This window comes from Babesia bigemina (genome assembly GCF_000981445.1).
Source record: "Babesia bigemina genome assembly Bbig001, chromosome : V".
Lineage (NCBI taxonomy): Eukaryota > Apicomplexa > Aconoidasida > Piroplasmida > Babesiidae > Babesia > Babesia bigemina.
In genome coordinates, this window is record NC_027220.1 from 166177 (window position 1) to 178335 (window position 12159).

At 58.7% G+C, this 12159-nt stretch overlaps 5 protein-coding genes across 5 annotated transcripts; 4 read left to right on the top strand and 1 right to left on the bottom strand.

The window, feature by feature from the left end:
* Positions 1-598: 598 nt before the first annotated feature.
* Positions 599-3202, top strand: BBBOND_0404740 (hypothetical protein, conserved; the record flags this gene model as incomplete). The annotated part of the gene is made up of 1 exon (XM_012914720.1): positions 599-3202. One exon carries the CDS (start codon positions 599-601, stop codon positions 3200-3202), a length of 2604 nt encoding a protein of 867 aa, XP_012770174.1.
* An 820-nt stretch (positions 3203-4022) lies between these two features.
* On the top strand, positions 4023-6083 carry BBBOND_0404750 (hypothetical protein, conserved; the record flags this gene model as incomplete). The annotated part of the gene is made up of 1 exon (XM_012914721.1): positions 4023-6083. The coding sequence occupies one exon, from the start codon at positions 4023-4025 to the stop codon at positions 6081-6083; it is 2061 nt and encodes a 686-aa protein (XP_012770175.1).
* A 902-nt stretch (positions 6084-6985) lies between these two features.
* Positions 6986-8401, top strand: BBBOND_0404760 (hypothetical protein, conserved; the record flags this gene model as incomplete). Its single annotated transcript, XM_012914722.1, has 1 exon — positions 6986-8401. One exon carries the CDS (start codon positions 6986-6988, stop codon positions 8399-8401), a length of 1416 nt encoding a protein of 471 aa, XP_012770176.1.
* Positions 8402-9122: 721 nt separating this feature from the next.
* BBBOND_0404770 (hypothetical protein, conserved) lies at positions 9123-10058 on the top strand (the record flags this gene model as incomplete). Its single annotated transcript, XM_012914723.1, has 2 exons — positions 9123-9270; positions 9514-10058. 2 exons carry the CDS (start codon positions 9123-9125, stop codon positions 10056-10058), a joined length of 693 nt encoding a protein of 230 aa, XP_012770177.1.
* A 257-nt stretch (positions 10059-10315) lies between these two features.
* On the bottom strand, positions 10316-12091 carry BBBOND_0404780 (RuvB-like 2 DNA helicase, putative; the record flags this gene model as incomplete). The annotated part of the gene is made up of 3 exons (XM_012914724.1): positions 10316-11500; positions 11788-11906; positions 11941-12091. The coding sequence occupies 3 exons, from the start codon at positions 12089-12091 to the stop codon at positions 10316-10318; spliced, it is 1455 nt and encodes a 484-aa protein (XP_012770178.1).
* Positions 12092-12159: the final 68 nt, after the last annotated feature.

A 12159-nucleotide genomic window follows, 5' to 3' on the forward strand; every position in this document is an offset into this window, starting at 1 on the left:
ACCGATCGACGAGAAGCAGACAAGCCTGGAGCGCACGCGATTGCCTTCGAGGTGCGTATTGAATTGCGGCTGCTCGCTGCTGTGCCAGAAGTTGGCAAATAGGCCAACTTAGCCGGGGTTAACATACATCAGGAACCGGCTCTTACGTCAAACATTGTGTTGAACGCGGCCCATTACACCCCCAACACACCCACATCCACACCGTCTGCGGCGGCCGCCCCGGGCGCAGGAGTCAGGGACGTCCGAAGGCGCTCAAGCTGCCTTCCGCGCAGCTGCCGTTGGACTACAGGACCGTTAGTCCTGTGGATTACACGGGGAGTGGTTCGCAGCTTATTTTAGCGGGATACCAGGAGATTTCGCAGGGTCCCAATCGGGCCGTAAAACAAGGTGACTGCATTTACAACTCACCTTGCTGTCTTCTGAAAGCTTCAGATTGATTGCGCTACACACTGGGCGTGTAGTTCTCGGGGAGTAGCCCCAAAACGCTTATGAAAATCGGGACTTGACGGTGCATCGCAGGCCGCAATAACTGGTGGCTTTGGAGAAGTCGAGTTGGGCACAGGTTACGTGATAGAAACGTTTAAGCGCAGCCGCCGAGATGGTGCCTTTCATTCATTCTGACAACGATGCGTCTTACGCGGAGTACCAGGGGGACCAGTTCTCCGAGTCCAGGGAGCCGATGCTGCCGGACAACTCCACGCTGGAGCCGCTGGTGCTGGGCGAGTCCGTGGCGGCCGTGGTAGCGGGCGAGAATGCGTTCGTTGAGGCTACGCAGGGCGAATACAGAGATGATATCGTCGGTATGGAGCCGAGCTACCTCGCGGACTGGACCAGCTGGTACGAACTTCCGACGCCGAGGGGATCGCAGGACAGCTACGTTGCCGGCCTGGGGAACCACTTCGAGTTGCCGTCAACTTACACCGACTACAAATCATCCGATCAATTCAAGGTGTCGGATCACTACTCAGCATCTGAGCAGTACAGCACGCCGGATCAATACTCACGGCCTGACGCATTGAAGTCGCTGGACGCTTACATGCTGCCAGGTGTGTACAAGGAGGACGATGTGTTGCAGCCGGCGGATGTTGAAGGCGACTTCGGTAGGAGTCAGAGCATCGGCTTGGAGAGCTCCTTGTACCACCTGAACCCGTATGAAACTGCCATGAGCAGCTTGGGCAGTTTCGATGCGTGCAAGAACTCGGCTTCAAGTTCGTTCGATCGAAGAGAGTTTGTTGGGGGCTTCGACGCCATATCGAGCTCCGTATGCAGCAGCTACGATACCCCGAGCCTGCACTGCCCTGCGTCCGAGGTGCCTAGCGTTGGGTCGAAGTATCGCCGTAGCAAAAGCCAAAACGTGGATATGGGCTCGCAAGCGCTCTCCTCGCTGAACGATCCGAGTGGTTACATGCCCCGCGTGAAGGTGTCGCAGTTAAGAGGTTCTACGAAGGTGCGGGGGAAGCGCGGACTGGGCAGAGTGAGCACGGACGACGTTGCCACTTTCAACACGCATTTTGAGGAGTACAGCAAGGTGTTTAAACGTAAGATGGATTCTTCCATCATGTTCGACAATGATGCGTATGAGGTTCCGAGCCGAAGTGCCCTGAGCATGTACGTACGTTCGGGCGATTCGTCGAGCACCGTGGCGCCGACGCCCGCTACGCCAGCAACTCCGGCTACTCCAGCTACACCGGCGACGCCGGCAACTCCCGCGAGTATCTGTTACTACGACTCCTCCTCTGAGACGCCCAACGTGCCGCAGCTGACCGGTCTCGGCAACTTGGAGCCGATCTGCAGCCACGACGGTGCCTACGTCATCCGCAGCAAGAGCGTCTCCAGAACGCCGACCATAAACTCACCGTACATGAGTGCCCGTCAGCAGAGCTTCGTTGAGGCCACTGCGGACCTGACGACCTACCAAAGCGATTTGTGTAGCTCCATTGATGGCGACCACGTCAAGGTGGACGTCGTGGATTCCGAAATCGTCTACAAAGCTGAGGAGGAACCTTTAAATGACTTCCCGAGGTCACCTATTGATGTTTTGGTCGAGGAGAGGCGCAGAGCAGCTATGGCCGAGCGGCTTGTTGATGTGCCCGTCATGCACACCAGGCACGGGTCCTACGCGAAGAACATCGGGGGCAAGAGGCACGTTGGTCTCTACGGTGACCGCAGAGCGTCCGTACGCGGCGGCGAATATGTCGTGAGCTCCATTGATAAGGATGGGTCACCGGTATTAACGGTCGTGGGCTCCCTCCTTGATAGCGATAAGTTCAAGCATGGCGGCGTCGACGGATTGGACCAGTTTGGCGGCATCGTGGAGACCATGAAGGAGGGTGAAACGGACAACCTCGACGTCGATCTGTTCACCTTGCAGCAATCGTTCGACGGCAACCACTACATTGAGGACCTGGGGAGTCAGTACGACCTGACCTGCGAAGTGGCTCCCCCAGAGGAAACGTACGTATACATTCGCAAGATCCAGCAGGGCGAAACTGCGACCCTGACGCTGCACAAGGAGAAGGTTGTCGCCACCGTGACGGCCACCAGCAGCGAGCTCAACGACGTGCTGCTGGCGTGCAGCACCGGTGCGTCCAACTACCAACCGACGGTCAAGTGGGACCAATCGCGCCAGGCGTACGTCGTCACCTGGTGGAGCAGCAACGAGGAAGGCGCAATCAAGGATAGACAAACCAGGGCATTCGCTGCCGCCACGTACGGGAAGGCTGCGGCCTACGAGGAGGCCGTCAAGTTCGCCAATTTCGCGGAGACGCAGATCAGACCCGGCGCCCTGATTCGGTGGTACCCCGGGTTCAACATACCCATCGGCACCAGTGGCCGCACCAACCTCCGGAAGGTGTTGCACCTCGACCGCATGAAGAACGCCGAGCTGTGCGACCCCGTGCTCGCGGCTAACGGCATGAAGATTGCCGCCAAGAGCACCTTCGGGGACATGACCATTGTGGAGCTCTACAAGGCCGCCTACGTGCTGGGGCTGTGGGACATCGCGGCGTACAACTGCCTCAAGACGTGCAAGAGGCGCGGGTACTCCTACAGGTGGGTCCATCAGCTGCAGCTGAAGGGCAGGCGCGTCACCCTCGACGCGCTGAAGTACCTCCGAAACGTCAGGGAGTCGCTCACTGTGAACAAGCAGTCAAAACGCAACAATCGCAGCATTACGAGGCGTGCTGGGCGCGACAGATCGTAACGAGGTCGCGACGGACACGCCGTCAGTGGCGTTCGCAAGGTGAGGGGAGGCAGTTGCCGACGACAGGATTCATCTTTGCTATCTCAAGCGTATGGTTTCATCAATGGGCACTGTGGCTTGCGCGGTACGTGGTTGTCGCGCGTTACGCAGGGAAAGGGACTATGCGTTCGGCCTTATGTAAAATTCGGAACTGCAGCTCGCTGAGCGGCGGTCGCGGATGCTGAGCAAGCCACGGGCGCAGCATCGAGCAACTGACGACCAGCAATCGGTTGTACGGGCGTCTTGCGGATGCAAGCGATCTGTGATGGAGTTTTTCAGGAAAAGACGGGTGTGGCCAATAGAGACACATAGACAGCAGCGGTAGCTGTCGTAATATATATGACATACATAAGATCGTGCGTACGTGACAGGTGTCCTTCGTAAGGGGTCCGCACTGTTCCGGCGGTTTAGCCGCAATAAGCCGGCAGCCGGCGCCGCCGTATGAGCGTGGCGCAGCCATAAGCCCGGTGACGTGAAAATTGTATACCACGGTTTTGCACGAATGTGTGTTTGTTACATGTGCGCTATTTTGTGGTACTGCGGGCTTCTGGGCGCGGTTGCTGGCGTTGCAGGTGGGAGCCTTCCTGGCGCGCGTAACACACCTGCGTTTGGGCGTTGTCTGGGTTGCACATTGCAGCCTGCGGCTTCGTGGCGTCACTTTAAATAGGCAGCGACACGTCAATGCGTTGCGCGTAGCCTTACGATCGTCATGTTGGTTAGTGGCGTCGTGGACGTGTGCCACCGCAGCCTGGCGTAACAGTGAAGCGCTCTTAACGGGGCAATGGCGCAAGTTGACGCAGTCGGCGACGCCGCCGCCATAGAGCAGGAGCGGGAGATGCAGCGGCTCAACCTCGAGCGGCTCTTCACAGACACCGACGAAATGACGGTCATGAAGACGCTGCAAAACATGCACCTCGCCAACTACCAGCTCGAGAACGGGATGAAGGACGTCATGACGCAGGAGTTGGAGCCGATAAAGCTCTACTCCGGCAACATGCTGGGAATGTGCAGCCTGGTCAGGGAGGCGCAGGCCTCCCTGAACGACCTCGCTCTTCACAGCAGGACTTTCGACCTGAAGAGGCCCTCAGAGGGCGACGCAGCGAGCGAACCCGTCGCGGAATACGACCTCAAGCAGTTCATCGGTCGCTGCGGCGAAGTGCGAGACAAGGATGGCGTGTTCGGCGAGGGCTCCGAAGAGGGGGAGGGCCACAACCGTGGCGACATTATCATGAGGAGCGTGCACACGCTGCAGAACCTCTCGATGGAAAACTTCCGGCTTCTCAAGAGGAATATGTTCCTCAAGTCGTTCAAGCTGATCGGGATGGCGCCGTCATTGATCTCGCTGGTGGAGCAGCTGGTAGAGTGCTCCGACCTCACAGGGCCAGGTGCTCCCGCAGAGACCCAAGCAGCGGGTAGGACACCAAACGTCGAGACAACGCAGGGTGGGGTAGATAAGAGCGATTTTGTGGCCTATTTGGAATCGGGGCGGCGGCAGATCTCGGGGGCAATGGACCCGCAACATTTAAAGGCGATGCTCGAAAGAATACCGTCGATAGTGAAGTACAACACCTCTTTACTGCTGCGCAAATGCGAAGCGGCGCTGGGCAGCAGCAGCCTGGCGACACTGATGGAGGCGTCGCTGTGCCTGCTCATGCAAAAGGGGCGTTACAGCCAAGACCCTAACCGCCTATGGACCCACAGGCTGAAGGCGTTGAAGGGCGACGCCAACAAAGCGGCTGTCGCGTGTACCGCAGGCTGTGAGTGGCTGTTGGCGCACCAACTCGCCTCCGCCATGTACTGGCTGTTCTGCCGCAACATGAACCCAGGCGCACTGGCGATCCTGAAGCGTATACTGGGCGCACCCCTGCCGGATGAGAACGACGAGATCTCGCCCCCAAAGCCGGCGGAGCACACCAACTTCATGGAGGAGGCCTGTTGGAAGGAAGCTATGGAGCTAATAGTCGGAAACGCGAAGAAGGCGGAACTCGACGACGTTGTCGATTTTAACCAGCGATTGCAGGTGGTGGTTGTGGCGGTGCTAAAATCGGTGGAGCAAAATCAGCTGCTGCTGAGCGTGTACAGCCTCCTGGGCTTGGACCTTGGACAGGAGCTCCTCAAGGCTGCGACCGAGGTTCTCCAGAAAATTAAGGCCGCATGTAACGAGGCGGCCTCGGAATCCACGCTCAAACTGGTGGCCGACATTGAACAACGCCTGCAGGCTCACGAGGTCTGCACCGCGCAAATCAAGGCGCTCAGCAATTACGCGTCCAGGGGCGACAACGGCGTGGTCGACGCCTTCACCGCGCGGATGTCGGAGGTGGTGAACAAATGGCAGACCGACGTGCGCGAGATGGAGGGCCCCGCAGCTGGCGATGGAATCCTGGGCACCTATGGCGAGGAAGGCTCGGTGCGCCTTTGGCTCCATAAGACGGGGCTCGGCAACCTAGTGCTGAACGCCGAGGCAATTTGGCCCCAAATGGAAGCTGCCGTGAGGGAGCTGTTGGAATCCGTGGCGGCGAAATGTGTGATGCCCTTGGAGGGGGGTGACCGTGTGGTCAGGACGCTCGTCGGGACGGGCGCGCTAAGCTCCCAATACAACCTGCTAGGGGCCACAGCGTTCCCCCTGTGTATAAAAAAAGCATGTCTACAATATTGGATATCAAAGGCGGGCGACATCGACGAAAAAGACAAAGCTGTGCTGGTGCTCTGCTTCAGGGACGCCGGACTGGCTGAGGCCGCCAAAGACCTCGCCGAGGGCTGCGAAACACTGGCCTCGGAATTAGGAGACGAAAAGATTGAGGAACACGCGCAGGCGTACCAGACCGTGCGCAACCTCGTATAGGATGCCAAAGAAGCAGGTGGTGAGGAAGAAGGATGACTACTGCCAAATGAAGCCGCTCCGCGACTGCCTCTTCCAACACGACGGCAATATCGCGCAATGTGTAAAGGAGGTGGAGCTCTTTGAGCGCACGTGCGACAACGGCAAGCAGTACTTCCACTCCAAGGAAGGCCTGGACGACTCGCGCTCAGGCCTCTACTCCGGCAAGCGGCATTTCTAGCCCATGCCAAGGCATCGCAAACCGAAATTTAAATGTGCCGTAAGAGGCGTGGTACCATGAGGAGAAGGCTCTGAAGCCCCGCTGAGCGCGCGCGTGGGCGTCTGCGGCCGCGCTGGCGTATGTATGGTAAGGTATATCGACAGATATGAAGATTTGATGCCACCCGAATGACGCGTAAGTTGGACACCGAGTGCAAGACAATCACGCTGCGCACATACAGAGGAGCGTCGTTGACGGCCGTAGGCAGCGGGATGGCGAGGACCGAAATTGCATACAGTAATTCCTATTAGTGGACAGACAATTAGAATGCAGCCCGTGACGCGGCGTAGCCAAAGCGGACGTGTCTTTTTCTTCCGTGAGTCGGGCGCGCGCCGCTGCCCTATCCGAAATCACGCCGCCAAAGTAGACAATACGCCCAGCCACCCCGTTCCCTGCAGCCAGTAATTACCACCGTCGTGTACAGCCCGGCCGCAGCCTCCAAAGCGGCTGCCTTGCTGGAATCCAGCGAGTTAAGGGCGTTCGAGCCCAACGACTGCACACAGTTTATAGATCCGCACACGAATGTGAGGTTGCCGCCGACGTTACGTTCGCGTGCGCAAGACGGCTGTGCACACTCGCAGCGCGACGTAGTTGCTAGAATCTCACCTGATTTGCCGAACGCTCACGCGACCCACAGGCCACCGCAATGGAAGGCTCTATGGCTGCTGTAGACATGCCCTCGGGCGAAACCCTCGTCGAAAAGAAGTCCGGGTCCTCATCCCCCAAGGAGGACATCAGCCCCGGAATGCTCACCTACTCCATGGTGTCATGCATCATCCAGGGATTCTGTGTGCTGCTGGCCGTGCACAGCTCCTTTATGCTTGGTGGTATGGCTTCTGACGCGCTCAAGGTCAGCAACATCGCCGGCACGGTCGTGTACCTCCTCGAGGGCGCCTCGTGCCTCTTCAACATCATCGTCTTCTGGTCCAACGCCGTCAGGCCCTGGTTGACGGTCGTCGTCTCGTTCATGCAGGCGGTGGGGAGCATCGCCCAGATCGTCGTCCTGCAGACGATGACGGGTGAGTCGGGCAAGTACGCCTACCTGGCGGTTGTCGGCTTCATCGGTCTCGTCTTCGGTTGCAACGGTATTGCCTCTTTCGCCGTCGCCGCCTTCGGACCCGTCAACAACCTCGGACCCTTCACCTTCGGTTACGCCCTTGGTGGTGTCCTTCCGTTCGTCTTCTCCACCATCCTGAGGACCACGTACTACACCGGCCATGACGCTGACAGCGTCAAGGGATTGATGTCGTGGATGTTGGGATTCCTCGCCCTCATGTCCGCGGTCAGCGCCACCAACATGATGATCTACCTCACCAGGGAGCCCATCAGGAAGCACTACGAGCAGATCAAGCTGGACGGTATCAGCACCGTCAAGTGCACCTTCAGGTCGGCCATCAAGGGTCTCAGGCACGCCTGGAAGATCGTCCTCATCGAGTGCATCAGCTACATCACGCTGCTCTCCTTCTACCCGGGTATCATCCCCAGCGCCATGAAGATGGACGTCGGCCGCAGGGTCATGCTCATCGGTGTCTTCCAGATCAGTGAGACCTTCGGACGTGGTGTCGCCGTCTTCGTCGACAACAAGTGGCTGCCCTGCAACACACTCAACAGGATCATCGCCCTGGTCATCAGCAACCTTGGCACCGCCGGGTTCCTCGTCATGTGCACCATCTACCACGACAACGTCTTCATGGGCAACATCGTCGTCATCACCATCGGTGTCATCACCTTCGGAGCTGTCGGTGGATACTGCAACTCGTTCTCCGACAAGAGCATCGAAGGCGAGCTGCCACCCCAGCTCGAGCAGGAGGTCGTCGTGTCCACCACCACGGTCTTCAGGATTATTGTCTCCTTCCTGTGCGCCATTGGTGGTTTCTTGTCGACTGTGATTGTCACGGCGTTCCCTGACCACAATGCGGCAGCCGCGGCGGCCGCTGCAGCAGCAGCTAAGGCAGGAGAAATGGGAGCACAGGCTGCACAGACTCTTGGTGAGGCAGGGGCAGGTCTCGGTGACGCTGCAGCACAAGCAGCTGCTGCAGCAAAGGCAGGATTGGCTGCCTAATAGGATTGGCCGTTGCGAACGGATATATTGCGTGTTTAATGTTTGAAAATCAACGGTTGCCCTAATGGCAACCCTCGTCGTGCAACCGGCAACTGCCTCTAGGATATAGGGAAGGCGTGGAATCTGTCCAAGATGTGGAATCGACGCGAAAGCCTGCGTGGCACGAAAGGCGGGACACACTACTGCCTGAAAGCCCGTTCCGGCCAGCCGGTGCAAGGCGCCCTTATGCTATGCGCACTAGTTCTGCGCAGATACGTTTTGTTGTACTAGCAGATCGACAGTGACTCACAACTGCAACTAATTTTTCGTAATAAGATGCTTGGGTCGGGTGTTGTGTCGTCGCACGGTGTCAACGGTATATTGCCTGCGTTCGCGGCCAGCGGCGTCGGCCGATTACCAGCGCGACGCGCTGATATAGCTCACCACTGTGCCACGGCATAGCCGTGCATTTTCCGTTGAGGACGGTTCAGGAAGCAACGAATTCCAGTGCCGCCGACGAGGGTGGCAGCCTGGCTGGCGGAGAAATCTACAACGTTTGGGGCTCCAATGAAATGTACAATCTAAATACCACTGTGTAAACACACGCGTAACATGACGTATCTGATGGCGGGGTACTGAGGCGCCACCACGGTTCCCCTCGAAAACGCGACGGCGCGGCATGGGGGAAAGGCGGCGAAGCTCAGCCGGACGGCCGTCGATACACCACCAATGGCAAGTTGAAATGGCCTTGAATATAACCAGAGCGTTGCGCATATGCCGCATCAGCCCGCTCGTCGGCTTCAAGCCCGGAGCTGGTGTGGTCTACCACCCATCGGTTGAGGAGGCCCTGGAAAACGACAACAGGCGCCTCAAACGCGCTATACAGAAAGGTTAGCGGGGTGTACAATATGAAGTTGGTGCGGTTGCGTCGCTGTTGCCGTGGGATGACGAGCGCTGCCGGGCCTCCGCGACGCGCTTGCCCAGTGCCTCAGCTTTCGATGCTTCTGTTGGAAGTTGCATGTACATTGGTTGCGTATGGCAGTTTGTGACGTGTGCGTACCGCTGTTTGCGTGGTTTAAGCGTGCGGCTCGGGTCAGCGCGCCCTTTCACAGGCGTCCCTTCATGGCACGCAGGCTACGAACTCCCGAAAATAGAAGGAGAACGCATGTACCACGGCCTGGATTCGGCCAAGACCGTGGAGAACAACTGGGAGTCGCTGCGTACCGTGCGGTATCCCATGAACGGAGGGTACGACAGGTTCTCGTACCGCCTGCCTCAGGTGCACGCATTCAACGAGGACGAACTGGCCAAGTTCTTCGACTCCACGGACTACCAGAAGAAGTTCACGCTCTCCGAAATATGGATGTCCGGCAAGCACAGAATCACGTGCCTGCTCACCATCTACATCGGATTCATCGCGCCCTTCATTTTCGTCTGGGCGGAGGGCGTATGGAGGAACCACCGCGAGCCCATTGAGCCCGCGATACCGGTGGAGGACTACTTCAAGCACTTCGTGTGGCACCAGGTCGGGCCGCAGATCAACCACCACGCCTACCAGCAGTACTGCGAGGCGAGGCGCACGAACAAGTGGCGCAACCCTCACATCAACCCGGAGGACTACATACCGCCGGAGTTCAGGAACCTCCAGTCCTTCGAAGGCGTCAAGCTGGCCCACTAATCGGAACTGTACTTCTAATGTGCACATAAAGTATAACACTGTTTGATGGCACTGTTACGCCCGGGGCGAAAGCGCCCGCCGACTGGTTGACGTGGGCGTGGGCAGCCCCGATTATGAGGTTGCCTCCGCCGGGTGCGAACCTGCGAGCCGCGCATCCGGCGGCCGGGTCGCTTGGCGGCGTGCGAGCAGAATGGCATGTAGACCATAGGGCCGCGCTGGCTGGCCGTCTGCGAGGACGCAATGCGATCGGCAGGTGATCAGGATGCGTCGTCGTCGGATTCCTTATCAACCTGCATCTCGGAGGGGGTCTCGGCCTGGTCGTCAGCGACCGAGTCCTGCATCTCCGAAAACATGAAGTCGTTGCGGTACTCGATCAGGTACTTGATGCTGCGGCGCGTGTCCACGAACAGCCCGAAGGCACGACGAATGTCGGACGAAGTCACCGAGGCGCCGCGCCTACGGCTACGGATCAGGTCAGCGGCAGTGATCAGCTGCAGCGCGTAGCGCAGCGAGGTCTCCGTTGCGATCTTGCAGAGCAGCTGCAGCGACTCATCGTCCAACTCCACGTCCTCCTCGACGGAGCGCTCCGATATGATCTTCTCAGTGTCTTCAGGCTGGAAGGGGAACGTGGGGATGATCAGCAGGCGGTCGAGCAGATCCAGAGGGATGCCGTGAGGCGATTTGTAGTTGGTCCCGCGCACGTGGGTGATGCCGCGGTTGGTCGCCAGGATCACGAACGGGCACGTCTCGGACTCCAGCTGTCGCGACAGGAATGTGAAGCACTCCAGATCCAACATGTGCGCCTCGTCAATGAACAGCACGCCGGGGATCACCGTGGCGCGGTTGTCCTCCTGCCACTCGCGCATCTTGGCGTCGATCTGACTGCGAACCTCGCTGTCGATCTCCCCGGTGTCGCCAGCGAAGAGCGCCATGAAACCCTGCGAGCGGCTGTTTATCACGTCGATGTCGTGCAGCGTCACGGTGTGGGTGACGGTTTGCCGTTTCTGCAGCTCGCCCGACGGGCAGGGCACGTACTTCACGTTCGGGCCCACGGCGTCGTAGTCGCGAGAGCGAGAGAATGTGCGGCCAAGCTTGCGCACGGTGCCGGACGACTTGTCGATCTGGATGACGTCGCCGGCGGTGATGTTCTCGCGCCGCATCACCTCGATGAGCTTGTGGCCGATGTCGTACAGCGTCTCCATGTCGGTGGTCTTGATCGTCATCTTTCCCACCGTCACGGGAGCTGAGCTGAACGACGAAGGGTCGACCTGGCGGTTCGCGAAGCGGTCAATCTCGATCTCGGACACCTCGCCCTCGATCACCTCGGTCTCCTCCGAGACCCGGATGCCCACGGAACGCCGGAACGCCTGCAGCAGGCACTCCGTCTTGCTGATCTCCATAGAGTACACCTCGGAGGCGCTCAGGTGGGTGAAGGGAGTGTCCTGAAACACAATTGATGTGCATTGAAGACAAATTGGGACAGCGATGTCAACGTGATGGATCCTAGCGGCCACCGATACAAGTGATGTAACAGATTCATAACACCACAAATACGTTTAAAACAGATACGCACATCGCTGTATGCCAGTCTCAAGTAGAAAATACAGGTGTGAGTGGGCACAATCGAAAGATAAACACGACGGCGAACACGGGTCACGCAGACAGACGTCCCACAACGTCGACGCTAGCCACCCATAGCGGAGTGGAAGGACAGCGGAGCGCCACTTACCTCCCCCAGAGCCTTGGATATTGCGATCGCGATGGCGGTCTTGCCGCTACCGGGCTGGCCGGCCAGCAGAATGCCCCTCCCGCCGATCACCCCGCTCTTCATCATCTTCACCACCAGCGCTGACAAACGTTACGCGTTAACAACACAGCGTACCTGCAGCGCGGCGCGCCTGGACCTGGCCGACCAGGCCATCGGCGTGGTACTGCACGTTCAGGTTCTCGTCCACGCCCAGGCCGCGAATGTGCGAGTGGATTCCCACACGCTCAATCTTGACCAAGTCAGACACCTCTATCGTGTGTGTCATTTTATAAAAAGTGCCCGTCCGCAGCGGCCGTGAGTGAGAGCGGGATGCCGCACGGCGGCGTTGGAAGG